This window comes from Pogoniulus pusillus, chromosome 11, assembly GCF_015220805.1.
Source record: "Pogoniulus pusillus isolate bPogPus1 chromosome 11, bPogPus1.pri, whole genome shotgun sequence".
NCBI classification, from domain to species: Eukaryota; Metazoa; Chordata; class Aves; order Piciformes; family Lybiidae; genus Pogoniulus; species Pogoniulus pusillus.
Genome location: NC_087274.1, coordinates 3,195,455 through 3,222,880, shown reverse-complemented (window position 1 = coordinate 3,222,880; position 27,426 = coordinate 3,195,455). Strand labels below are relative to the sequence as shown.

General features: G+C 52.5%; 1 protein-coding gene across 9 annotated transcripts; it reads left to right on the top strand.

Annotated features, from left to right (window-relative positions):
- The first annotated feature begins 467 nt into the window (after positions 1-467).
- CACNG5 (calcium voltage-gated channel auxiliary subunit gamma 5) lies at positions 468-27,426 on the top strand. Of its 9 annotated transcripts, none has more exons than XM_064150608.1 (8): positions 2,883-3,041; positions 4,154-4,322; positions 12,346-12,534; positions 20,512-20,747; positions 22,246-22,332; positions 23,198-23,338; positions 23,966-24,111; positions 24,706-27,426. In XM_064150608.1, exons 4-8 carry the CDS (start codon positions 20,540-20,542, stop codon positions 24,961-24,963), a joined length of 840 nt encoding a protein of 279 aa, XP_064006678.1. In that variant the 5' UTR covers positions 2,883-3,041; positions 4,154-4,322; positions 12,346-12,534; positions 20,512-20,539; the 3' UTR covers positions 24,964-27,426. The 9 variants fall into 9 exon arrangements, with proteins under 9 accessions (XP_064006684.1, XP_064006685.1, XP_064006678.1 ...); XM_064150609.1 differs by having other exon boundaries at positions 20,509-20,747; XM_064150611.1 differs by having other exon boundaries at positions 4,154-4,332.

The following is a 27,426-nucleotide window of genomic DNA, read 5'->3' as shown; positions in this document are numbered from 1 at the left end:
TCCACTGGCAGAAGGAGTGGCAGAGCTGCTCTGGCTGGGTAAAGCTCCAGCCCTGCAAAGTCTGGCACAGCTGAATAATATGATGAGCTTCACTCACACCACATGTGGAGGATCCTCCCTCTTGGGGAGGAGAGAGCTGGCAGGGAATAGTGAAAAGAGAGGAGGTCAGAATGAAGAGATGGCATCAGGTGGCCTTGCATCAAACACACAAAGCAACAACAACTACCAATCTAAAACCAGGTCACAGGCTCACAGGTGTTAGGAGTTGAAAGGGACCCAAGGGGATCATCGAGTCCAGCCCCCCTGCCAGAGCAGGGCAATACTATCTGATGCAGGTCACAGAGGAACACATCCAGACAGGCCTTGAAAGTCCCCAGAGAAGGATGCTGCAGGACTTGAAGGATGCTGGGGAGATACCTGTGACAGCCACACTGAGCTCCTGGCCAGGACAAGAGGTTTCCACTTCTTTTGCCAGTAGCAGGAAGGTGAGTGCTATGGGTGAAGGAGTTGTGGATATCTTCTAAGGAGGCAGAAGAACTTAGCTGGGGGTTACAGCTGCTCTGGGCATTTGAGGAGCATCCCTGGTGCCCTCTTGCAGCCTGGCCCTGGCACAGTGGTGAGAGATGCTCCTGGTGTGACTGCCGACATCACGCACATGCTTCACCGTGGCAGAAGTTGCTGTATGAACCAAACAGCAGTGGAAAACCCATCTGAGTTTTTTAGCTGAAGCATGTTTGCATAGGAGCAAAGGGGGGGGGTGAGGAGGAGAAGAGGCTGGAGCCCAAAATGTGTATTTCTAATTGATTATATGCATGGCTGCTGGGGGCCTCTTACACTGTAATGGTTAATTATGTCACTGGCTCTGTGTGCTGCAGCCTTTATTCATCTGGTGTTCAAATAATCCTGCACAGTGCCCAGGCAGCTCATACAGCAGATTGCCTGGCTGCAGGAAAAATGAAGGTCTGCTTTCTTTGGAGAGGGATGGGGTTTAGCAATACAGAGGAAAGGAAAATGATGAATAGCCAATTACTGTATTAAAATAATGTTCCCTGACAGAACATGATGAACATCCAGGTCTAGCCTGCCTCTTGCAGCTTTCTTGACTTGATTGGTAATTCCCTGCTGATTAGTCCCTCCCAGGGATGCCTCCTGCTCCCTGAGGCTGGGTGGGACTGCGGATCCTGGAGGACATCAGCTCTTCAACCCCCTTTTTCCAGCACGGAATCCATTCTGCTGGCCAAATCCCTCCTCCCTCCTTGTTGTCCATCCCTGATGGATTTGCTACCTTCAGTTGTACCTCAGGTGTGTTTGAGAGGTGGGAAAATACCATTTGGGGGTTGTTTTGGGAGCTCCAACTGCAAGGAAGGATGTGCTGAAAGAGACATCTCTGCAATGCCTGCCAGGTCCTCGGCAGGGGGCTGAGGGATGAGCCCAGGAAAATGTGCTGAACTGGCTGTAGTTTAGGTATCTCTGTAATTTGGTGAGGAAGAACACAGGCAGAGGTGCAATTCCTCAGGGGCAAATAAGCAGTGTGCTCTGGCTGCCAGCTAGGGCCCTTACTGTGAGGCAGATTCCTACCAGCCCAGATCTTGCTGGGGCTTCGCTGTATTAGGCTCCACCATATTCTGGCTGGAGAGATCAAACCTTATACACCTGCATCATCTTCTATTATTCCTGTAACTCAAATCAGAACCCAGCAAGCCAGGGCATGTGGCTCCATTGACTTTGAACAAGCCATCCAACCAACACCTCCTCCCCATCTCACATCTGACTTGATTGTGGATTGTTCTGTTTAAAACAGTCATGTTTTGTGAACTGAGGTTGATTTGGGCAGAGGTGAGGCACATCTGAGCTGGAGCACTGATGACCCAGTGTTTACTGGCAACTTGAATTTATTAGGCTTGTAATTAATGAATCACTTTTGTCTGTTTTCCTGATGGGAAATCTTGTCAGTGCCTTCCCTGGGAGCCATGGGACAGCAGCAGGGCTGCTGTGCCTGCTCAGGGACGTAGCTGGAGGAGCCACTGTCCCATGTGCAAAGCCCTAGCACAGAGTCAGCTCTTGCTATGCAAATCTGAGTTCCAGGATGGGGCTTCAGCCTTGCTGCCTGGGCTGGCAGCTCCTGTAGCAGGAGTTACCCATGTGGTCTGTGGCCCTTTTCTTGTCCTTCCCACTGCATCCAAAGAAGTGTCCTATTGCTGGACGCCTCGATAGAGCTGCATACAATTCTTGGCTCTGCTGCTAATTTTCTGTGTGTTTTGGCTGAATCACTTGGTCTGGTGATGGTTTTCAGAGCCCACAGCATCTGCCCCTGTGTCCCTTTCTCCTTCAGTCCTGGCCTTCTCCCTGCCCTAGTCCCAGCCCTGCCAAGCTGGCTTTCTTCAGCACACAGGCTCAGTGCCCTCCAGTCCTCCCTGTTGTCTGCTGTGTTCTTAGCTGTAGATTCCTCTGACACTGGTGGCTGGAATCAGTTTTCTCTTCCCCAGCTCATGACTCACATCTCGGGTTCTGCAGCCCACCCAGCACTGCCACCCTGGCCAGTCCCACCCCGGTGGGGACTGTTTCTTTTTCAGATAGGGAGTCTGGGGGATGCATGGAAAGGAGGATGTAGAGAGGGATGGGGGCAGTGCTGGCTCCCACCCCTGTGAACTGGAGCCACCAGTCACAGCTGAGGGACTGTGGACAGAGGAAGAAGGGAAAGGAGGGGACCAGAGGAAAGACGGATGGAATAGAAGGAAAGTAAGGGTATAAAGGGAAAGGGTGAAAAGGGAGGGGGAGATGGGGGGGGGGGAGGGATAAAGGGAAGTAGGGGGTGGGGGAAGGAAGAGGGGTGGATGGAGAAAGAGGGAGGGAAGAGGGAGGGAGGAGAGGATGGAAAAAGGAGGGAGGCATGGAAAGGGGGTAGGGAGGAGAGGTGGGCTGTCCCCGCCGGCACCATGTGATGCCCTCTCCTCCCCGGGCTCTCCCGGCCCATCTCCGGCGCGGAGCATCCCCGGGGCCGCCGGTGGCGTCCCGCCGCTGGAGCAGCGCCCGCGGGACCGGTAAGTGCCGGGAACCGGGGGAGACACCGGGGGCAGGGAGCGATTGAAACCTCTTCCCATGCCAAACCCGAGCTGCCCCCGGGAATGTGGGAAAAACACAGTCCTGGAAGTGGCTTCGTTTTGGAGGGGGGGGGGGGGGGGGGGTCCCGAATTGGATGTGAAGACCTGAAAGTTTAAATCCCGAGTGCCACCGAGGAGGGGACGGACACGGCACAGGGGGTGCTGGTCTGGGAGGTGCCCCCGGGGTGCGGGGCACGTCTCGGGGCACCTGTTTATACATTTTCCATATCTTCATCGGAATCGGAGCCCTCGGCAGCTCCCCTGGGGATGGGGGGAGGGATGGTGCGTGTGGGGCGGGCGGCACCGGCAGCGGAGGACACCGGGAGACGCCGCCCCGGGCAGCAGCCACCGCCCGGTGGTACCGGGGCGCAGAGCCGCGTCCTCAGCGTGGCCCCGGCCAGGAGCCCGGCAGGACCGGCTGGACCCGACTACCGGAGCCCGTACCGCCGTGTCCCCGGTGGCTTGCGTTACCTGTCCCGTTCCACCGGCACCGCCGAGGCGGTGGGAGCTGGGCGACAGGCAGCCTCGGAGGGACCTTAGCACACGTGGGAGCCGGTGAAGCCCAGCTCCTCGTCCCCGGGCTTCGCCTCTGCCAAGCAGCTCCGAGACACAGGGGCCATCGCTTGGGCACTGCGAGCATCCCTGTCTTCAGGGCTGATCTGAGCTGGAAAAGCAGGGAGATGGTCGCAGGGGCTCTCAGATCTGCTGGAAGTCTGAGGCTGGTGATGTCTGCCAGCAGAGCCCGGGGACAGGAGCGGGAATTCAGCCGGGGCCAGCTGAGAAAAACCTGACCTGGATGTTAAGTGAAGTAAAGGGGAGGGGGGGAGAAGCAGAGCTGGGTCGTGTGCCTACCACACGAACAGGAGAACGGGGACATGCAGCTCGCCTTCCCTTCTGCACACACTGCCTCTCCATTCCCTGTGAGAGGTGGTGGCAGGGGAGCTGTGGTGTCTCAGCCCCCACCGCTGCGAGGAGCAGGGCTGGGGGGGGAGGTTCATGGCTTGCCGTTTTCTGAAACTTCATCAGCCCCTGACACGTGATGAATTTTGCAGGTTTTAGGGTGGATCTTCCAGGCACAAAGCAGCAGGAGGCTCCTCGGTGGTGTCCAGAGAGTGGGTCTGACCTGCAGGACAACTGTCGCCACTGCTGTCCCCACCGTGCCCTTCACAGCCCCTAAATCTCCGCAGGGAAGAGGACAACAAAGAGGCCTCTCTGGAGCTGGTAGGTGCAGGTGAGCCTTTGGCAAGGGCAACAGGGGGGCGAGAACGCTGCAGAGGAGAGTCTCAGCGCAGCTTTGTGCACTAGCAGCAGGTGCTGGTGGTGTGACCTGGGCGTGCAGCTCTGCTGGAGGAGCCACCCACGCTTCCATCACTGCTGCCCTTTGGTCTCACAAGTGTGTGCTCCCTTCAGAGGTTCATCTGCTTCTGGATTTCAGGGGCACCATTTCAGTCTGTCACATCACAACCCACTAAAAAACCAAAGGGCAGGAGGCTGCCTCTCAGCAGCCATCCCACTGCCATCACGCCTTCCCCTCAGCCACCCTACAGCTGCTCCATGTGGCATCCAAGGGACAGCCAGGCTTCTGTGTGTTTCTTTCTCCAGTCCCTTGCCGTATTATCGTGGCTGTTGAATATATTCATTGAGCTGAATCAATCCCCACCTGGCAGCATCCATACCGCAGCGTTTGCAGCTTCAGCTTCATTGCTGGGGAGGGAAGGGAACATAAACCACGGAAGGGAAATGATGCACGAGCCCGCAGAGGCTTCGGCAGTGTCAGCAAGCTGCGAGCGGCTGCAGCCAGCGCCGGGAGCTTTCCCCAAGTCAGCTGGGGAGACTGAAAGCCCTGGGCTTCAGCTGGCATTTTTAGACTACTCAGATGATGGAGTCTAGGACAGAAATTACCTGGGAGTCTTAATCTCACTGAAATTAAAGGGGGGGGGGGGGGGGAAGGGGTTGAGCTCTAGGTGTATTGCAGAGAGAGGCTTTGGAATCGGCGCCACAGCAATTTATTGGGCTTTGATGTGCAGTCACAAATGTCTGACCTTTACAGCAAAATATTTGCTGGGGAAATGGGATTTGTCAAAGGACGACACTGGTGCATCATCAGGCTGCTACAGAGGAGTGGGGCTGGTGTCTGGTCCCTTTTGGAAGGTGGGATTTGCAGCTTTTCCTTTATGATGAGGGAAATATCATTGCTCATCAGCGGAAAAACCTCGTTAGAGCGGTGCTGAGGGCTGTGCTGAGCAGGGATTAGCAGAGCAGATGGCATCCACTGACCCAGGACAATGTGTGGATAATTCATATTCCCACTTGGTGCATGTCCATTGCTGCTGGGTGATGTCCTCATCTACAAGGAGCAGAGGCTCAGCCCTGCCAGGGCAGGACTTCACTCAGCCTTGAAGCCCTACAAGTGGGTGGCCCCAGGGGCTCTGGCTTCTTCTCAAGAGACATTAAACTGTTCAGTCTGGAGGAGTCTTCCAGGTGACCTTCTTGTGGCCGTCCAGGATCTGAAGGGGAACTCCAAAAAAGCTGGGGAGGGCCTTTTTAAACCATAGGGAGTGGCAGGATTAGGGGGAATGGAGCAAAGCTGGAGGTTTGGAGTTTGAGACTTGAGGAGGAAGTTGCTCAGCATGAGAGTGGTGAGAGCCTGAAATGGGTTGCCCAGGGAGGTAGTTAAGGCCTCGTCCCTGGAGGTGTTTAAGGCCAGGATGGAAGAGGCAGTGGCCAGCCTGATGTAGTGTAGGGTGTCCCTGCCCATGGCAGGGGGGATGGAACTAGGTGATCCTTGTGGTCCCGTCCAAACCTGACTGATTCTATGATTCTAAGCTCTTGGTTACAGCTGATGTCCCTTTTCTCTGCAGCTGCTCTGGCTGAAAATAATCTCTGCTTGCTTGGAGACGTGGGGTGGGTTGTAGTGGGTAGAAGTGACCTGAGTGTGGGATAGAAGCAGGGTCCCAGATGGGCATCTGTGGCCCTCCGCCTTCTCCAGCCTGCAGGACAGCAGAGCTGTGAACGCAGTGAGTAAAAAATCCTCCTGCAGCTGTTGCAAAGTTGAATGTAGATGTGAGGAGAGTTTCTGTAGGGTATCTTTCTGTAGGAGAGTTTCTTCTTAAGCTCTCAGGTAGTGACAGGACTGGGGAGAATGGAGCAAAGCTGGAGGGGGGGAGAGTCAGGCTGGAGGTGAGGAGGAAGTTGTTGAGCAGGAGAGTGGTGAGAGGCTGGAATGGGTTGCCCAGGGAGGTGGTTGAGGCCCCATGGCTGGAGGTGTTTGAGGCCAGGCTGGCTGAGGCTGTGTGCAGCCTGCTCTAGGGTAGGGTGTCCCTGGGCATGGCAGGGGGGTTGGCACTGGCTGCTCCTTGTGGTTCCTTCCAACCCTGACTGATTCTATGATTCTGTATGGATTTAATTATTAAAAAAACTGAGCAACAGAGGTTGACACCATAATGCCAAGCCTAGGTGAGACATTCCAACCATTGCTTAGGGCGACGAGGCTGGGGAGAGGCCTTGAGCACAGCCCTATGAGGAGAGGCTGAGGGAGCTGGGATTGGTTAGCCTGGAGAAGAGGAGGCTCAGGGGAGACCTTATTGCTGTCTACAACTACCTGAGGGGTGGTTGTGGCCAGGAGGAGGTTGCTCTCTTCTCTCAGGTGGCCAGCACCAGAACGAGAGGACACAGCCTCAGGCTGTGCCAGGGGAGATTTAGGCTGGAGGTGAGGAGAAAGTTCTTCACTGAGAGAGTCATTGGACACTGGAATGGGCTGCCCGGGGAGGTGGTGGAGTCGCCGTCCCTGGGGCAGTTCAAGGCAGGACTGGACGTGGCACTTGGTGCCATGGTCTGGCCTTGAGCTCTGTGGTAAAGGGTTGGACTTGATGATCTGTGAGGTCTCTTCCAACCCTGATGACACTGTGATACTGTGATAGAGAAAGTTTTCCAGTCCTCCTTCTCCCAGGACACACTGACTTGCTGGGTTCTGTGTCCCAAGAACAAAGTTGAGGTGTCTGTAAGGATCGGTACTTCAAGCACTGAGATACAATTCACCACAGGAGAAAAGTGTTTTAACTGCTTGGGAAGTACTTAACCAAGGTGATGGTCAAGGTGGACACTGTGGATGGTACCAGAGCCAGGTGAGAGGCACCAGCATGGGGGCCCATGGCAGGTGCTGGCACAAGGTGGGACTGAAAATCCTGGGGATCCATTGGCTCTCATGGAGGGACAGACCATAAACATCCTGCTCATCTCAGCTCAAAGTGTGACTGAAAGCCCATTACTCAAGACCTTCTCAGGACTGCTGCAGGGTATGGCTGAAGCAGAGGTGGGACTAAGTAGTGGTTTGCCTTCATCTCCTGCCTTGCACCCAAGTGAGGGTGGAAGCCATTGCTTTCTACAGGAAGAAAAACCTCTGTCTTTGGCCTTGCCAAAACACCTGACCCAAGCTGGGGCTCTGCTTTCTTTTCTTGCCATCCCAAACTTCCCTTGTGCCACATTTCCCCCTGGTTCCTGCTGCCACAGCAGCTCAGCTGTAGTGGCTCTTGGGGGATGCTCAGAGGTGCACATTCAGTAGAAAATGGTCCTTTCTTGGATGCTTTGGAGAGACTCTGGAAGCTACAGACAGCCAGAAGCAACACAACAAATCCAACCTAAAAAACCAGGTGATTTGGAAAGTTGTACTGAGTCCTTTGGATGCTTTGTAAGCAGCAAATTGCTCCTGAAGCACAGAAAAGGTGAGCTACAGGCAGGAAAGAAACTGGGACAAAACTGCCCTTTTCTGTAGAGTGACTGAAAGAGAGTGGGGATGGCTGAAGAGGGAACAGTGTCAGCATCATGTGGGTCAATTATTTCACAGTCCTCACTGTTAAATATCTTTTCGACCGTGTGGAGAAGAAAACCTCAGGTGGTGTGAAAGGTACTGTTGGGTGGGTGATGCAGGAGCAAGTCTATGATGATACAAAGGGATCATGTGAACAGGAGAGGGGTGAGGGAGAGCAGCTACACAGTCAGACCAAGTGTCATCTGCTAGTGGGCCCTGGCCTGGGGGAAGGATGGAGGAGGAGTGAGCAGAGTCTGTTCTGTGCCCAGTCCTGCAGTATTCCCCAGATCACAGCTGTGCTTCCTTGTTCTGAGCACGGCAGGTGGCTGATGTCCTCCTGAAGCCCTGCTGGGCTTGGTACTGAGCTGTGCTCCTCCGAGCAGGTCCTACTCAGTGTTCTGCATGGTTTTTCCTGCCCTGCCTGCTGGGACATTTACTATTAAATCCTGGAATCTTACTAAAATCTGGGTGGTGGAAAGTTTTGTTTCTACCATGATGTATGAGTGGTTACAACGTGCTTTAATGTTCCTGGCTCTTAAACCCAACAAGCTGCACAAAACAAAGACCTTTCCTGCGTGAAGATGGGACCAAACCTCTTTGACTGCTCAAGAGCCTGTGCTTGAAGACACCACAGCCAGCATCTGAGCATTTGTGTCCCAGACTGCTTCAGCAAAGCCAGATGGAGCAGATATTGTGTTTGATATGTGGGTTTAATGGCAGCCACAAATAGCCCTTGGGTTATGAAGGTGTTTGCCTGAGGTGTTGTGCTGGGTTAGAGCAGATCCCTCCCCCAGTGAAGTAAATCTACTACAGCTCAGAATTTTGGGAAGTCAGAGGGAAAAATGAAATCAGATTCAGTTTAAACAGTACAAAAAATGCAATATGCTCTTGGAGAGCTCTTCCAACCTGGTTGATTCTATAATAAGAAGAATAAACTACTACAGAAATAAGCTTAAGGAAGGTCCTGGTGGTCCTTTCCAACCACAGCGATTCATAGTGAGGAGGCTCAGGGGTGATCTTATTACTGTCTACAACTACCTGAAGGGGCATTGTAGCCAGGTGGGGGTTGGCCTCTTCTCCCAGGCAACCAGCAATAGAACAAGGGGACACAGTCTCAAGTTGTGCCAGGGTAGGTATAGGCTGGATGTTAGGAAGAAGTTCTTCACAGAGAGAGTGATTGGCATTGGAATGGGCTGCCCAGGGAGGTGGTGGAGGCACCGTCCCTGGGGGTCTTCAAGAAAAGCCTGGATGAGGCACTTAGTGCCATGGTCTGGTTGACTGGATAGGGCTGGGTGCTAGGTTGGACTGGATGATCTTGGAGGTCTCTTCCAACCTGGTTGATTCTATGATTCTATGTTGTGCTGAGGGATTTGGTTTAGTCAAGGACTTGTCAGTGTGAAACTCATGATTAGACTCAAGGATCTCAAAGGTCTTTTCCAATCTAAGAAATTCTGTGGTTCTGTGAAGATGGGGAAGGGGTCAAGCAGCAGCGAAGCAGCAGCCAAAACAGCAGCAGGAGAAGATAGCAGTGGATGCAGCAGAAGCAGCAAGGGGAAGGTCCAAGCTGTGCTTCCAGACATAAGGCTCTTGATGATCCAATGAGATTAACTTATCCATCGTTGCCATTTTGTTGCCTATCCCTGGAAGGTTCACCTCTACATTCAGACCTTCTGCCTCTACGTTTCTCTGTTCCCACTTTTCTTCTGTCTGAGCTAGAAATCTAGCTCACATGGCCACAGGTGTGGATGTCCCGAGCCCCTTTCCACCGCCTTTGTGCCGTTGGGGGCTGTGTGGTAAAGCTGGTTCCTGGGACGGGAAGGGTGAATGCAATCCCCCTCGCTCTAAGCTGAAGATGAGCCAGCAGTGTGCCCAGGTGGCCAAGAGAGCCAATGGCATCTTGGCCTGCATCAGGAACAGTGTGGCCAGTAGGACAAGGGAGGTTATTCTTGCCCTGTACTCAACACTGGTCAGACCACACCTTGAGTACTGTGTCCAGTTCTGGGCTCCTCAATTCAAGAGAGATGTTGAGGTGCTGGAAGGTGTCCAGAGAAGGGCAACAAAGCTGGTGAGGGGCCTGGAGCACAAATCCTATGAGGAGAGGCTGAGGGAGCTGGGCCTGTTTAGCCTGGAGAAGAGGAGGCTCAGGGGTGATCTTATTACTGTCTACAACTACCTGAAGGGACATTGTAGCCAGGTGGGGGGTGGCCTCTTCTCCCAGGCAACCAGCAACAGAACAAGGGGACACAGTCTCAAGTTGTGCCAGGGTAGGTCTAGGCTGGATGTTAGGAAGAAGTTCTTCACAGAGAGAGTGATTGGCATTGGAATGGGCTGCCCAGGGAGGTGGTGGAGGCACCGTCCCTGGGGGTCTTCAAGAAAAGACTGGATGAGGCACTTAGTGCCATGGTCTGGTTGATTGGATAGGGCTGGGTGGTAGGTTGGACTGGATGATCTTGGAGGTCTCTTCCAACCTGCTTGATTCTATGATTCTATAATGCGATCCCCCTCGCTCTACACGAGGTGACTGCGATCCCCCTCGCTCTACACGAGGTGACTGCAATCCCCCTCGCTCTACACGAGGCGAATGCGATCCCCCTCGCTCTACACGAGGTGAATGCGATCCCCCTCGCTCTACACGAGGTGAATGCAATCCCCCTCGCTCTACACGAGGCGAATGCGATCCCCCTCGCTCTACACGAGGTGAATGCGATCCCCTCGCTCTACACGAGGTGCCTGCTCCCCGCTGGCAGGGGCGCGGAGGTCCTGGCGGCTGTGGCCAGCGTCTGCAGCCTGCCCAAGGTGCCACTCATCTGCAGCCTTCGCCGCTCGGAGACGCCCACGGTGCTCAGGGGATTTCTTTGCTTTCCGTCATTCATCACACTCCAAACGTTGCTGAAGCCACCCCAGCTGCCAGCGCTGAGAGAAGGAGCTGCAGGGGAGGAGGGGAAGAGCTGCCGCAGGCTGCCCTGCCCCCGCAGCGCAGGTACCCGGGGCTCGCCGCTTCCCCACCGCCGCCACGGGGGAGTTGGGAGAGTTTTAATTAGCTCTTGGTGCTATTTTTACCTCCCAGCCCTGCTTAATTTAGCTCAAGCCGTCAAGCACTGGCGGTTAGGAGGAAAAGGAGGAAGGGGAGTGCTGGCCCCTGGGTGCTGAGCAGCTACATCTCCCGAAAGCTGGGCTGGGGCTTTTCTTACACCTCCTGTAGCAGTAGAAGTTTATTGCTGAGAGACATTTCGTGAGCTGGCATTTGTGATACGCAGCTCCTGCAGGGCTTGCACCGCGTTTGTGGGTTCTGCTCGTTCCCACTTCAGTTTACAGCGACATAAATCTCAGATGGAAAAGGTGTCCGAGCTCTCCAGTCACGCTGTGACCTGCCTTGCTGCAGGGAGGACATGGAGACCTTAAGAAGCTGGCAGTGTGCTAGGAAGAAGCTTTTTCTCCTCTCTGCAATACACCAAGCCACTGCAGGACTTTGTGCCATCTTAAGTGACACGTGGACGTGAACAAGAGCCAACTGTTCCAGAGGTAATGTCCCCCTGGCCCAAGCCAGCCTTGGTGGAGGTGTGAAGGGGCTGCTGGCAGCTGAGCCAGCTGCTCTGCTCCAGCTGCCACTCGCACTGAGATCGCCTTGCTTCGCTTCCCCCTGCTGCTGGGGCTGCCTGGGCTCCTTCTACACCAGCCAAGATGGGCGCTGGGGAAAGCACTACACCAAAGCCAGAAGCATCACAGAATCCCAGCGTGCTGGGGGGTTGAAGTGACCTCTGGAGATCATCTCATCCAATCCCCCTGCTAGAGCAGGGTCACCCACAGCAGGATGCACACAGGATTGCAATGTCCAGGTAGGTTTGGAAGCTCTCCAGAGATGGAGGCTCCACAACCTCTCTGGGCAGCCTGCTCCAGTACTCCTGAAAAGGAAAGAAGTTCTCCCTTAGGTTAGCTCAGTGAGGGTCAGTGGATCAGCAGGTTACTGGAGGTCATGCATTGAGGATATGAAGTCCAGCCTGTAAGGCACAGCAAGGTTGCTGGGCAAGCACCACTCCACAGAACATAGCAACAGGGATTCTACAGCTCTTACAGCCAAGTCCTCAGCTGGTTTGCTTTGCAGCTGTGAATATTCCCCCTTTCATTCTGCTTCTGCAGCTCTTGGTAGGGTATCAAACCCAGCAGTTTGAGTCACGTCCCTGACTGAGCAGGGACTGCTGCAAGTGGAGGAACATTGTATGTCAGCTCTGCTTCGAGAGGGCGTTGGGAAGGGCTGTGCATAGGAAAGGGCTCAGCTGCTGTTAGTGATGTAAACTCTGAGTGAGTATATATAGAGGCACAGTTCAGAGCTGGAGAGCTGGACGTGGGTGCATGGGTGACATTGCAAGCTCAGAGCTTTAGCTCCTCTTTCTTTCTTGAGAACTGACTTTTTTGTAATGCTTTTCTACAACACCACAGGGTAGGAGCTGCCAGCAAGTGGATACAGATCCCTGCCTGCCACCTGCCTGTCCCAGCCTCGTGCATCCCTCGTGTGAGTCAGTCAGAGGTAGAGAGCCAAGGCTGTGCCCTCTCCTGAGGTCTAGGAGCTTACCTCTACCTGCTGCTGAAGCCACCCTGCTCCCAGCTCCTCCCAGAGCCCTCCAGCAGGTGAGGCATCCCCTGAGAACCCTCCTGGCTGTGACACTTGCCTCACAGTTGGTCTGCCAGACCCTGAGCTTCTCACCTTCACAGTCAACAGCACAGGTTTTCCACCTTCCAAAGCACTGGGGTTAAAAGAGGTAAGAGCCTTAGACACCCAGGAGAGAGGAGACGTGGGTGGGATGTTCTCTGCAAGAGATTTGTGGGGAGGTATTTGTGGATCCAGAGAGACCATGTGAATGAGCACTGGCTGTACACACCAGGCTGTGTGAGCAGGGGCTGGGGAGAGCTGTTGGGTCGATGGTTTCATTTGTTGAAAGTTGCTGACATCATCCAAAGCCATTAGTGTGAATGAGCTGGAGCAGAGCCATCGCTCTGGCACGAGTAGCCAAGTCGGGAAAGTGTCTGGTTTAGAGGGCTGGGATGGGGAAATAAATCCCCTTCCTGCTCCTTTGACCTTGGGAATGTCAGATTTCCTGATAGTTGGTGCTGGAGCTGAAGTTGAAGCTGGGCTCTGTTAATCAGTAGTTAATCTGAGGGAGCTGGGGGTGTGCAGCCTGCAGAACAGGAGGTTCAAGGCAGACCTCATTGCTGTCTGCAGCTACCTGAAGGGAGGCTGTAGCCAGGTGGGGTTGGGCTCTGCTGCCAGGCAAGCAGCAACAGAACAAGGGGACACAGTCTTAAGCTGTGGCAGGGGAGGTCTAGACTGGATGTTGTTAGGAAGTTGTTGTCAGAGAGAGTGATTGGCATTGGAATGGGTTGCCCAGGGAGGTGGTGGAGTGGCCGCCCCTGGAGGTGCTGAAGCCAAGCCTGGCTGAGGCACTTAGTGCCATGGTCTGGTTGACTGGATAGGTCTGGGTGCTAGGTTGGACTGGATGAGCTTGGAGGTCTCTTCCAACCTGGTTGGTTCTATGCAAATCTGGCCCAGGCAAAATGGGCAGGTTTTGGGCAGTGCGTGGCAAAAAGGGCAGGTTTGGAGCAGTCCATAGCAGAAAGGGCAGGTTGGGAGCAGTCCATAGCACAAAGGGCAGGTTGGGAGCAGTCCATAGCAAAAAGGGCAGGCTGGGAGCAGTCCATAGCAGAAAGGGCAGGTTGGGAGCAGTCCATAGCAGAAAGGGCAGGTTGGGAGCAGTCCATAGCACAAAGGGCAGGTTGGGAGCAGTCCATAGCAAAAAGGGCAGGCTGGGAGCAGTCCATAGCAGAAAGGGCAGGTTGGGAGCAGTCCATAGCAAAAAGGACAGGTTGGGAGCAGTCCATAGCAAAAAAGGGCAGGTTGGGAGCAGTCCATAGCAAAAAGGGCAGGCTGGGAGCAGTCCATAGCAAAAAGGGCAGGTTGGGAGCAGTCCATAGCAAAAAGGGCAGGTTGGGAGCAGTCCATAGCAAAAAGGGCAGGTTGGGAGCAGTCCATAGCAAAAAGGGCAGGCTGGGAGCAGTCCATAGCAAAAAGGGCAGGTTGGGAGCAGTCCATAGCAAAAAGGGCAGGTTGGGAGCAGTCCATAGCAAAAAGGGCAGGTTGGGAGCAGTCCATAGCAAAAAGGGCAGGTTGGGAGCAGTCCATAGCAAAAAGGGCAGGTTGGGAGCAGTCCATAGCAAAAAGGGCAGGTTGGGAGCAGTCCATAGCAAAAAGGGCAGGTTGGGAGCAGTCCATAGCAAAAAGGGCAGGTTGGGAGCAGTCCATAGCAAAAAGGGCAGGCTGGGAGCAGTCCATAGCAAAAAGGCTGGTGCATGGTTAAGAAGCAGAGGGAAGAGCAGCTGTGGGTCAGCTTTGGGGGTTTCACTAGGCAGGTTAGGAGTGGGGAGGTTCAGCAGAAAAGTGTTTCCCTCATGTCTTGAAAGGAGCTTTGATCAAGCTTCAAAGAAATAACTTGGAGAAGACATGAAGTGTGGAAAGAGCTGGGGAAATTGAGAATTTCTCAGGAAGGAAAAAAAAAAAAGGAATGCAGTCAAGTCTAGGAGGAAAAATCCCAAATAATCCCACCCATCAATCAGTTCAGGCTGAGAAGTACAGAGCGTGGCAGGCACACATCGTCTCTCCCGGCTGCTGCTCAGGTGTTCCTTGAGAGTGATGACAAGCAAAAAAAAAAGCAGTAATAAGAAGTTTATGATTGCAGTGGCTCAGCCCAGGTTTAAATAACTCCGAAGCAGCCTTCTTTTTGTGTATTTCTCTTTTGCCAAAGCTCCTCTGGAGAGCCTGTGAGCCCCATGTGCTCCATTGATCGGGCGCTGCCCGGCTGTAATGGGCTGAGGGGGCCCATTCCTGCTGTCAGAGCCGAGGGGAAGCTTTCCAGTCCACTATTGATCCTTGGGAAGTTTATGGCTGCTTGTAGTGGCAGTTTCTAGTGCTTGCTGAAGCTGTCATGAGATGGCCTGTTTCACTTCTTAGCATCAGGCTAAGCTTCCTCCACATCAAAAAGATTTATTTGCATGCTTAATTTTCCCAGTACATCATTTCTGGCTCAGAAATGGAGCTGATGTCTATATGACACTAATGCAGCTCTCTACAGCTGCCTTATATATGTTTCTGTCTTTCCATGGACCACATGAGGTGGTGGCAGCCCAGGACAGGGCTTTTGGGAGCACTTCAACCCACATCCACTTTGACCACTTCCTTCTCAGTGTAGCAGCTCAGGCAATACTGCTTTTCTCTGCAACCATGTCTGCTCTCCTTCAGCTATCACCTGGGAGCAGAGCAGTCTTGTGCTTCTCTCCTGCCTGCAGTACACCTTTTCCAACCTTCAGGAGGGACTGCTGCTTCCTGAGTGGTAATTCCAAACCCTAAACTATCTTTCCCAATCACACAGTTTTCCAGTTCAGTAGATCTGCCTCTCATGGGTCCCCAGTTGGAGCAGTGAGAGCTGGCCACCCCATCTCCTCTTCTATTCCTCTGCTGAGCTGGGTGTGCCCAGCTGTGGCTAAAGTCATCTCACTGTGTGCTCCTCATGCTGGTAAGACGTCTCTGCAGGGTGGTAGAGCACCAGTTTGGGGCAGCTGCATCTTGCATGCAGTGTTTTAGGACCAAAGCAGAGGATTATTTTGGGGCAGCTGGATGCTGCATCTTGCATGCAGTGTTTTAGGACCAAAGCAGAGGATTATTTTAGGGCAGCTGGATGCTGCATCTTGCATGCAGTGTTTTAGGACCAAAGCAGAGATTATTTTGGGGCAGCTGGATGCTGCATCTTGCATGCAGTGTTTTAGGACCAAAGCAGAGGATTATTTTGGGGCAGCTGGATGCTGCATCTTGCATGCAGTGTTTTAGGACCAAAGCAGAGGATTATTTTGGGGCAGCTGGATGCTGCATCTTGCATACAGTGTTTTAGGACCAAAGCAGAGGATTATTTTGGGGCAGCTGGATGCTGCATCTTGCATGCAGTGTTTTAGGACCAAAGCAGAGGATTATTTTGGGGCAGCTGGATGCTGCATCTTGCATACAGTGTTTTAGGACCAAAGCAGAGGATTATTTTGGGGCAGCTGGATGCTGCATCTTGCATGCAGTGTTTTAGGACCAAAGCAGAGGATTATTTTGGGGCAGCTGGATGATGCATCTTGCATACAATGTTTTAGGACCAAAGCAGGGCATCAATTTGGGGCAGCTGGATGCTGCATCTTGCATACAGTGTTTTAGGACCAAAGCAGGGCATCAATTTGGGGCAGCTGGATGCTGCATCTTGCATACAGTGATTTAGGACCAAAGCAGGGCATCAATTTGGGGCAGCTGGATGCTGCATCTTGCATACACATTTTCAGGACCAAAGCATTTGCACCCTCTGGATGCTCCATGAGCTCAGTGGCATCTGCTATGCCATTCTGCAACCACATTTCTATTCCAACGTGGTTATTAATGACCAAACTGGGCTTTTCTGGATCATGAGAGCCCCAGGGTGGGTGGTGGTGTGCTGTCTGAAGGAGGGTGATGATGCCAGTAGTGGCCTCAGCCAGCCCCCCAGTGTGGTCCTGCCTGCCCAAAGCATGGCCAGCTCTGAGAAGCTGAGTTCTGAAAGAGCCATTCTCCTTGACCGATTTACTTTTGCCCACGCTCATGGCCTGCCTTGTGTCCTGAGGAGGGGATTGTGCTGCTTGAAGGCCTTTATTTTTAGCCAGCCCAGTTTCCTTGTTGCAGCTTAGTGGGAGCTGGTCCTTTCAGTTCAGCTCCATCACAGCTCACACTCCTGTGCTTGCTTGGCTCTTGCCCAGGTCCCTGATGTTCTTTGTGCATCGATCTCTCACTCAGTGGGTTTCCTAACCCCCTTCCACCAGCTTTACTTCCTTCTCCTTTATGTTCTGCTCAGCCTCTTCCACTGCTCCAGGTTCATGGCTTAACCTCTGATTTCCCTCTGCCCTTGGTTTGCAGTGAGGACTGAGGACCAACCTTTCACAACTCCAGAAGCAGCTCACCAGCTTGTCCTGGAACCCAGCACCCCTCCTCAAGCAAAAGCTTGCCTCCTGTTTGCTCCAATAACCCTGGCAGTGCCTCCCCTCCCCACAAGTGTCAGGAAATTGGAAATGATGCTCTAGCCACATGCAAATCAATATCTGTCTCCTTGGCCTCGCTCTTTTTGCCCTTACCCAGGGCAGGAGAGAGCACTGCTCTTTGTTGGACTTGGAGCAGTGATTTATGGATGTGACCCATCCTGTCCAGGCAGCTGACCTGCAATAGATTTCTTTTTCTCAGCCCATCCACCTAGCCCTGAGCAGTGGCTTGTGCTCAGCATTAGATCCTGGAGAGGTGGGCTCAGAAATCTGGGCCAGGACACTTTGTTTCTGTGCCCATAGAGCAATAGGTAAGGACTTGAATTCATTCCTAGAAGTGCATGAACTGCATTAGGAACAACACCAATACCCATTTCATTTGCTTTAGGGGTCAGTCCTGTGTGCAATTCCCATCAGGAGCTCCAAAACAGAAGGAAATCCATTATGAGGTCTGCAGACTACTTTGCAGGCTGCCTTTATTATTCTCTGCACTACTACCAGAGAGCACAGGGTGACAGAAGGAGCAGGACCACTTCTGTGGTCCTATTTCTTAGAATTATTGGGGGGGGTTTATTCATGTAATTTAAAATCCAGCTGCAGCTGGAAACCAAACAGCATCACCTCTTGAGCTGCAGGAAGCCCAATGCAGTTGGTAAAGGTTACTGTGGAGTAAATCCATGCTGCAAATCAATCCAGCTCCTGGCAATGTCCTTGAAAGATCTTTCTCTTGGGAGCTCTGCTGCTTCTCCAGGTATGGCCACGGAGGAAGGTTTGTTCTGAGAGGCTGTTCTGCACCATCCCTGCCTCCTGTCCCCCCACCACATCAGGCTGGATTTGCTGTAATAGGAATCAGTCAAATGCATCCATGATTGCAAGGAAATTGGAGTGTGAGAGAGGAAAGGAATGAGGCAATTGAGAGAAGAGTCTGACGCCCAACCTCTCTCCCTGCTGCTAGTGTCACCTCAGTGACCAACATAAACGATGCCAAATGGATATATTTCCCAGTGCCTGGTGTTGATGGGCAACAAATCACAGGATATACTCAGCCATTTCCCTCTGAATGACTTTATCTGGACCTTCACACACTCCCTACTTTGGTTTTTGGCTCCTTATTAACGAGAAATGTGCAGGGAGGATGATTGTTGATGATACATGAGCCAGGAATAGATTCCAGCTCCTTTCCCCATTTTGGCACCAAAATGCCAAGAGGAATGAGACATCCTGTAGTAAATGCTGTTCATTTTGAGGCAGCAACTAGAAAATATGGCTCTGACTGAGTTAGGGAGAAGAACAGATGAGCCAGATGATTTGTGCTTTGCCTGGTAATATTGCTGGGTCAAATGGGTTCTATAAAGAGATGGGAAATGGCATTTTCCCTGGGAAATGGCATATTCCCACCCAGTGAAATGTTAAAATGGTGTCTTAATGAGTTTACAGCTCTTTGCTGTTCTCTCCCCTCGTCCATAAGGTTGTCCTCAGGCTACGTAGGGGCAGGGCCACCTTTGCAGGACATGCTCTGCCCCATAGCTGCCAATCTCTTCTTTAGCTGCTGCCTCCTAATTCCTCAGGGCTGGGAAAGAAATCTGAGCATCTTGTTCCCTCCTGGGAACCTGTCCTGCTTTTCTCCAGCTGAGGGAAGCATTAAATAAGAACATTCAAAATGAGGCTCATTAGCAATGCCCAAGGTGAAAAGCTTGCAGCAGTGTAGGCTGGAGCATTTGCTTGGGCTGTCTGTAAGTGACAACACTCCCTGTAGGCCTGGGGACTGGCTCAGTGTGAACACAGGAAGAGCCAAATCCTTAATTTCATACTGGAGGCAGTTGCCAGGGCTGGTGCAGTGCTCGAGGGTGCAAGGACATCTGCTGCCTACCTCAGGACAGGATGCAATAATAGAAGTCTCTGTCTCCATTTCTCTTTTTCACCCAAGAATCTGCAACTCTTCCAGCAGCATTCCCTGCTTTGCTCTCTTACTGCTGCCCACTGCACTGAGCTGGAGGTGTGGACAGGCTTTGGGTGTTGCATTCGTTCAGCAGATCCTGGAATCATAGAATCAGTCAGGGTTGGAAGGGACCACAAGGATCATCTAGGTCCAACCCCCCTGCCATGGGCAGGGACACCCTACCCTAGAGTTGGAAGGGACCACAAGGATCATCTAGGTCCAACCCCCCTGCCATGGGCAGGGACACCCTACCCTAGAGCAGGCTGCCCACAGCCTCAGTCACTACAAGTTGCCTTTATATCTGGCATGCATGAAACTCATTGCAAGACCACCCTAGGACTAGGCTGTTGGGGAGCTTTGGTGCTGGGCATCTGTGGCCCAGATCTGGTAGGGATGGGCACTGCAAGAGCACAGAGCTCCTCAGAGAGCCCTTCACTGGCAGCTCAGCCACAAGCAATCACTATCAGCATCATCTGCCTGTATTAATCATGAAGGAACTACAGCAGAATGTTATCTTTGGAGGCTTTCAAGTGTAAAAGTGCAAGCTGTGAGGACTTTTGGCATCTCTGAGAGTCGTTGTAAGCAAGGAAGTATGAATACATTTCTATCAGAGAAGAGCAAACGCCCTCCTCCAGTCTGCTCACCTGCCCGGGCATGTCAGAGCAGTGAGCTGTCAGCTCCAGCTCCAGGAAGGAGCCAGATCTCCTGATTTAATCACCAAATCCCAGCACCTCCACCACAGTGATAACAGCAATAAGGCTGCTCACTGATGTGTGCTCACAGTAGCACAGCCATGGTGGAGCAATTCTGCGAAGAGGAGGGTGGTGAATGGGCTGCCCAGGGAGGTGGTGGAGTCACTGTCCTGGAGCTGTTCAAGCAAAGCCTGGATGGGGCACTTAGTGCCATGGTCTGATTGATTGAATAGGGCTGGGTGCTAGGTTGGCCTGGCTGAGCTTGGAGGTCTCTTCCAACCTGATTGAATCTATGATGATTCTATGAATGGAGCTGCTTGGGCTGGGGTTTTAGTCCAGCTGCCAGAAATATCTTTGGTGATCCATAATGTGGTGTCCATGAGCCTCAAGAGGCTCCCATGAGGAAAAGATACAGCTCCTGCTACTGCTCTGAGGGTAGCAGATGCTGACTTTCAGCTTCATCCTCAAGGAGATGAGCTCTAGGCTTGGCTGGAACAGCAGGAATTACCTCCAGCAACTAAAATGGGAGCTGATGAGCTGCTCCCAGCCAGCCCATGCTGCACCGCTTCCAGCTCAGCATCCAGCGCTCATCACCCCTTTGAGTTGTGGTGCAGCAGTCGGGTGGGGTTGGGTTCAAATTCTCCATCTGTCAGGACTCACTGGAGTCATTTTAATGTCTTCTTTCAGCTTGACCTAGATAAGCCATTAAGGGCAGAAGGCAAAGCTTTGAAACATCTATCCACCCACCCATCCATCTACCCAACCACCCATCCATTCATCTGTCTCCTTCCATTCATCCATCTACCCATCTCTCCATCTATCTCCATCCATCCATCGCTCCACTCCTCCCTTCACCCACCCTTCCATCTATGTCTGCTCTCCCAGCAGCTGTGCCCACACCTCCTGGCACCCCCCCATGCTGTTGGCAATGAGTGCCTGCAGCAGGAAGGCGCTGACCCTGCTCAGCAGCGTGTTTGCCGTCTGCGGCCTCGGTCTCCTGGGCATCTCCGTCAGCACCGACTACTGGCTCTACCTGGAGGAGGGCATCGTCCAGCCCCAGAACCAGACAGCTGAAATCAAACTGTCCCTGCACTCAGGGCTCTGGAGGGTCTGCTTTCTGGCAGGTATGGTCTCTCTCTCCAGAATGTTCCTTCTAAGGTGATGCTTGCTGCCTTGCATTTGATGGCGTTAAAGGTCTCTTCCAACCAAAATGGTTCTGTGGTACCATAGCAGAGGGCTTGGGGAAATAGAGAGATTTAGAAGCTGTGCCCATCTGCTTCCAAACATAGCATCACTGCATAATGGAATGGTTTGGACTGGTAGTGGCCTTTAAAGGTCATCTCTTCCAATCCCCCTTCAGTCAGCAGGGACATCTGCAAACAGAGTGAGCTGCTCGGAGCCACCAACAACTTGAAGTGGAATGGTTCCAGGAATGGGACATCTCCCACCTCTCTGGGCAACTTAGGTCAGTGTCTCACCACTGTCAGTGTGAAAAATGTCTTCCTTCTAGCTAGTCTGAATCTCTCTTTTGAGGGTGAAAATCGCCTCCCTCAGCCTTGGGCATAACCTGAGCGATGTCCTCACTCCATTACCTGTGCTCAGCTATGGCAGTCAGATGAATGAATGTGCTTTTGCCTGCTGCCATGCCAGACACCACTGCCCCATGTCCTGTTCTGTCCCAATGCCTTGAGCAACAGCTCACACCTTTCCTTTCTGTCCCTGCAACACTTGGATTCAGGTCAGCTGGGCCATCCCTTCATCCATGCCAAGTCTGATGGAGCAACTTAGTTGCAGGGACAGCGATTGAATAAAACCCAAGGGAATGGCAGTCTCAAAGTCACCCACCTGAAATGTCACAAAGTTTTACTTGCTGCTTTGAAAAAGTCAAGGGAGTGAGAAGCTCTTCAGTCTGGAGAGGAGAAGGCTCCCAGGTGACCTTATTGTGGCCTTTCAGTATTTGAAAGGGGCTACAAGAAAGCTGGGGAGGGACTTTTTAGGCTGTCAGGGAGTGATAGGACTGAGGGGAATGGAACACAGCTGGAAATGGGTAGATTCAGACTGGATATTAGGAAGAAGTTCTTCAGCATGAAGGTGGTGAGACCCTGGAATGGGTTGTCCAGGTTGGTGGTGGAAGCTTCATCCCTGGAGGTGTTTAAGGCCAGGCTGGATGAGGCTCTGGACAGCCTGATCTAGTGTGAGGTGTCCTTGCCCATGGCAGGGGGGTTGGAATTAGATGATCCTTGTGGTCCCTTCCAACCTTGACTGATTCTATGTTTCTATGCCACCTCTGGGGTGACCTTGAAGCCTCTGGTGTCAGTGTTCACACTTTTGTATACAAGGGAATCCTTTTCACAGAGACACAGAACCCCAGAGTGGTGGGGGCTGGAAGGCACCTCTGAAAATCATCTTGTCCAGCCCCTTTGCTAGAGCAGGAAGGGTTTGTGCATGAGGTGATGGTTAAGAGATGTTCTTCCTCCTAAGATGGAAGCAGCAGCAAAAAGCAAGACTTTTTTGCATGCACTGAAATTAATTTTAAAGCTACTCTCTCCTCCTCCACCAAAACAAAAATGAAAGGCAACCAGACAAAACCCCTGCAGGTGACTTGGTCTGTGTCTGCTGCAGGCGAGGAGCGTGGCCGCTGCTTCACCATCGAGTACGTCATGCCCATGAACATCCAGCTGACGTCCGAGTCCACCATCAACGTCCTGAGTGAGTGCTTTGGAGGGGCCTTACCCTTTGCAGCCTACAAAACATCAAAGTTTCACTAAGGAGCCCTCCAAGAGTCCTTTGTGTCCTTGCTGAAGAAGCTCCTAGGTCAATGGCAGTGCTACCATGCAAGGGTGCAGCTATTCATGCTCGGTGGATCACCCAATATGCCCCATAGCTTTTGAGGATGTCCCTTTTTAATGGCAGGATGCTCACAGAATGGCTCCAAGCCGTACAATTTGCTGTCACTGACCTTTCAGTGCTGATGTTTGTGGAGGTGTTTGGCTCTGCAGCCTCTTCCCCATGCTATGCAGTTGCATTTATCCTGCAGCAGACAGTTTTGCACATGACACAGAATCACAGAATGAAAGACCTCTAGGGTCATTGAGTCCAACCTATCACCTACCCCTTCTAATTAACTAAACCATGGCACTAAGTGCCCCCCACAGAGGGCTGAATGAAGGGTGGAGTGTCCCAGCTCTGACCACGATCCCTGCAGTCATTTAATAAATAGAGTTAATAAACAGAAGTGTTCAGCAAGCAGTTTTGCAGGGCAGAAGCTAAAGGAAGTGCAGGCTCTGATGGGTTTCTCCTATGTAAGGCTTGACATAGAAACCCTCAGAAGTGCAAACGGTGGCAGATGGTTCCTCAGCCAGATAGAGTCACCTCTTCACTCAGCCCATTAGCAAATAGGGGAAGCCCTGCCCAGGGTTCTGTTGCAGCTCACGGGCATCAACCAGGAGTGAAGAAAGACACAGTGTGGGCAGAGAGCAGCAGAGCTGGAGCCATCTCGCCCTGCCAAGCCCACTTCTCACACTGCGTGGGAAGGACTGACCTGTTCCTGCTTTCCTCTGCTCCTCCCCTCCAGAGATGATCCGCTCTGCCACCCCCTTCCCTCTGGTCAGCCTCTTCTTCATGTTCATTGGCTTCATCCTGAGCAACATCGGTCACATTCGGCCTCACAGGACCATCCTTGCCTTTGTCTCGGGGATATTCTTCATCCTGTCAGGTGAGTTTTGCTACCCGAGGTTCGTCCTGAAGTGTGGAGCACTGTAGCTGCTGGTACTCTCCTAACCTGCTGTGGTGGCTGCTTGTTGGATTCATCACCTATGGGGGCTCCTGGCTCAGCCCTGCAGCCTGTTCAGCCTTTGCAGGATGGAAAACCACCTGGTGCAACACTCATCACCTGGTGGCACAGGAGAGGAGGTGTGGAGGAAAGGACCCAACACTCGTGCAGGAGCAGTTGCTGGAGAAGAGAATGCCTCTCACGGCACATCAGTAGCAGGAGAGATCTGAAACTTCAAACTGCTCAGCCAGGATGTTTCTACAGGAGACAAGTGAATGTTTTATTCATGGTGTTGTGTCAGTGTTAGACAAATAGCTGTGACAGCTGAGCTTTGAAGCCAGCTCCCACACGGTGCACGTGGACTCGCTCGAGCAGGTAAGGGTTTGACTGAAGCGAGAGGAGTGCCCTGGGTTAGCTCAGCAGGGAGGCAGCCTCTTTCCCCAGTTATTTCAAGCACACTTCCACAGTTTTACACTTTCACCCTCAAGTCAGGACTTCAAGGAAGTTGCTTCTCCAGTGGCTTCATCCCTATGGTGTTCCCCAGCATCCTTCTGCTTGGTTTTCCTCCAGGTCTGTCGCTGGTGGTGGGGCTGGTCCTCTACATATCCAGTATCAACGACGAGATGCTGAACAGGACCAAGGACTCAGAAACCTTCTTCAATTACAAATATGGGTGGTCCTTTGCCTTCTCTGCTATCTCCTTCCTTCTCACAGAGGTACCTGTAGCAAGTGTATCCTGTCCTCAGGATGGCAGGCATTGAGCAAAAAGAGGGCTCAGAGGGGGCTGTGAGGGAAGATGGGCAATATGAGAGTGGGGGAGACACACAGTGGGGACAGACCCCAAGAACATTGGGTTGGAAGGGACCTTTAAAGCTCATTGAGTCCAACCTCCCTGCAAGTAAAGAGGGACATTTTTAACTAGATCAGGTTGCTTGGAGCCCACTCAAACCTGACTCTGTGTGGACCTGCTTTAGCAGTAGTGATGGGATTGTGAGTTCAAGGTGAGCGGTGGGACTTGATGATCTCAAAGGTCTCTTCCAACCTCAAATGTTCCATGGCTCTCTGGTTCTGTGACCTGATGGGGCATTAATTGATGCCAAGCATGAATGCAGTGGAGGACAAGAGGTGGTTGTGCCACCTTATTTACTGCATGGGCCCAGGGCACAGAGCAGTGAAGTGGCTCCTCGGGAACTCCTCTGCATCGTTAGCAGAGCAGAACAAGAGAATTCTATTTCTGCTGCATGCTGGTGGCGGTGAAGGAGGCAGCCATGAGAAGGATGAGCATCAGGCCGTGTCTCTCTTCCCTGCAGAGTGCCGGGGTGATGTCTGTCTACCTGTTCATGAAGAGATACACAGCTGAGGACATCTACCGACCTCACCCCAGCTTCTACCGGCCCCGTCTGAGCAACTGCTCCGACTACTCGGGGCAGTTCTTGCACCCGGACGCGTGGGCGCGGGGCCGCAGCCCTTCCGACATCTCCAGCGAGGCATCCCTGCAGATGAACAGTAACTACCCAGCTCTGCTCAAGTGCCCTGACTACGACCAGATGTCCTCATCCCCATGCTGAGCACCACCACCCCTGCACCCGCTCCCACCCAAGCGCCCATGGGCGCCACGTCCTGACTCCGTTTGTTGTCTATTTTCCAGGCTGCTCTTTCAGGACAATTCTCTATTTATAGGAGCATAAAAATAACCCAGAGAGATGAGTTATATAACCAATAATGTAACCTCGAGAATTGGGATCTTTTCCTCTCTTTGGGTTGTTTTGGGTGTTGGGGTGGTGAGGTTTGGGGGGGTTTTTTTGTTTGTTTATTCTTCCCTGCGTAACTGAAAACCTTTCCAAAGTCATCTTTCAGCTCATCCTGCTGAGCAAACAGCAGTTGTGCCTGGGGGATAAATCCAGGGCTGGACTGATGAGCAGGAAACAAAAGAAAATAGAGTAGAAGTAAGAAAAGGACTAGAAAGAAACAAACCACAGGGGTTGGGTGTTGGGGTGGGGGGGGGTTTTGTTTAGGTAGGCTGCAGAAGTTTGTGCGTTTGACTGTGTCATTTAATGATCGACTCACCGGCGTAAGCGCCGCTGGGCAGAAAGGCTTTGTGAACATCTCCAAGAAACTGGCATCAGCAGAGCAATGCAGATTGGATATTTACTGGTTGGTATCTCTGGTTGCTGGGTATCACTTTTAACCAGGCTGCCTTGGGAAGCGGCTCATCTCTCCTCTCTAGATCTCAGCAGGGCATCAGCGGGATCTTGTTTCTCTGCGGCCACTTGCAAGCTGGTGCTTAAATAGATTGCTACAGCCCTGGGGTGTGCAGCTTCTCAGGGTGGGTTGGGCACCCACATTTCCTCCATCACAGGCTGGAGGGCTGAAGAGTGACTGAGAGAACTTCAGTGTAACATCAAGTGGAAGATTACCTAAAACCTTCTCACAGGAAGCATTAAGCACAGGGCAAGAGGCAATGGGAACAAACTTGGCAGAGGATGTTCTGTCTAAACGTGAGGAGGAGCTTCCTTACTTGGAGGGTGGCAGAGCACTGGCACAAGGCTGCCCAGAGGGGTTGCGGAGTCTCTATCTCTGGAGACTTTCAAAACCCACCTGGACATTGCAATCCAGGGCAGCCTGCTCTGGCAGTGGGGCTGGAGTGGATGATCTCCAGAGGATCCTTTCCAGCCATGCTGTGATTTAGGGGAAATGCCTGCTCTGGCAGTGGGGCTGGAGTGGATGACCTCCAGAGGATCCTTTCCAACCATGCTGTGATTTAGGGGAAATGCCTCCTCTGGCAGTGGGGCTGGAGTGGATGACCTCCAGAGGATCCTTTCCAACCATGCTGTGATTTAGGGGAAATGCCTGCTGTGGCAGTGGGGTTGGAGTAGATGATCTCCAGAGGATCCTTTCCAACCATGCTGTGATTTAGGGGAAATGCCTGCTGTGGCAGTGGGGTTGGAGTAGATGATCTCCAGAGGATCCTTTCCAACCATGCTGTGATTTAGGGGAAATGCCTGCTCTGGCAGTGGGGTTGGAGTGGATGATCTCCAGAGGATCCTTTCCAACCATGCTGTGATTTAGGGGAAATGCCTGCTCTGGCAGTGGGGTTGGAGTAGATGATCTCCAGAGGATCCTTTCCAACCATGCTGTGATTTAGGGGAAGTGCCTGCTCTGGCAGTGGGGTTGGAGAGATGATCTCCAGAGGGTCCTTTCCAGCCATGCTGTGATTTAGGGGGAGTGCCTGCTCTGGCAGTAGGGTTGGAGTAGATGACCTCCAGAGGATCCTTTCCAACCATGCTGTGATTTAGGGGGAGTGCCTGCTCTGGCAGTAGGGTTGGAGTAGATGACCTCCAGAGGATCCTTTCCAACCATGCTGTAATTTAGGGGGAGTGCCTGCTCTGGCAGTGGGGTTGGAGTAGATGACCTCCAGAGGATCCTTTCCAACCATGCTGTGATTTAGGGGGAGTGCCTGCTCTGGCAGTGGGGTTGGAGTAGATGACCTCCAGAGGGTCCTTTCCAACCCCTACCATACTGTGATTTAGGGGAAGTTCTGGCCAGAAGTGTGAGTTACTTCAGTGGAATGTGAGATCCCAAACTGGTGCAAAATGATGTAGCTGAGCCTGTAGCTGAGCTTGCTTAAGCCACCATAGCAGAGTAGTTGGATTGTATTTCATTTTGGCAGGACAACAGTGTTTTAGCTGCTTGTGTGTGTGTGTGAACCCTATTTTGAGGTTTTCAGATCAAAAATTTCACATGGTGACTTGGCATCTTGGTCTTGGGCAGCTGTTCAGGGTGAGAGCATCACTCTGCTTGAAAATGAAGGGAAAGAAAAGGCTCTGCTCCTCTTCGTGCTCCTCTGCAAGCCATCAGCTTGTCCCCACGTGGGAGGAACTTTGCCCAAACTTGATTTCTCCTTTCTTATTTTCAAACCTTTCTGAAGATTTCCTTTCTGTAAAACAAAACCCTCCAGAGAGTCTTGGTGTTTGAGCTTGTTTTGTCTTACTGTAATTGAAACAAAGTGAATACATGCACTTCTAACCTCC

Coding starts and splice junctions, on each gene's coding strand:
- CACNG5 (XM_064150614.1), top strand. CDS start 20,540: ATGCTGTTGGCAATGAGTGCCTGCAGCAGGAAGGCGCTGACCCTGCTC. Junction 23,339..23,965: donor GATATTCTTCATCCTGTCAG/GTGAGTTTTGCT, acceptor GTTTTCCTCCAG/GTCTGTCGCTGGTGGTGGGG. Junction 24,112..24,705: donor TCTCCTTCCTTCTCACAGAG/GTACCTGTAGCA, acceptor TCTTCCCTGCAG/AGTGCCGGGGTGATGTCTGT.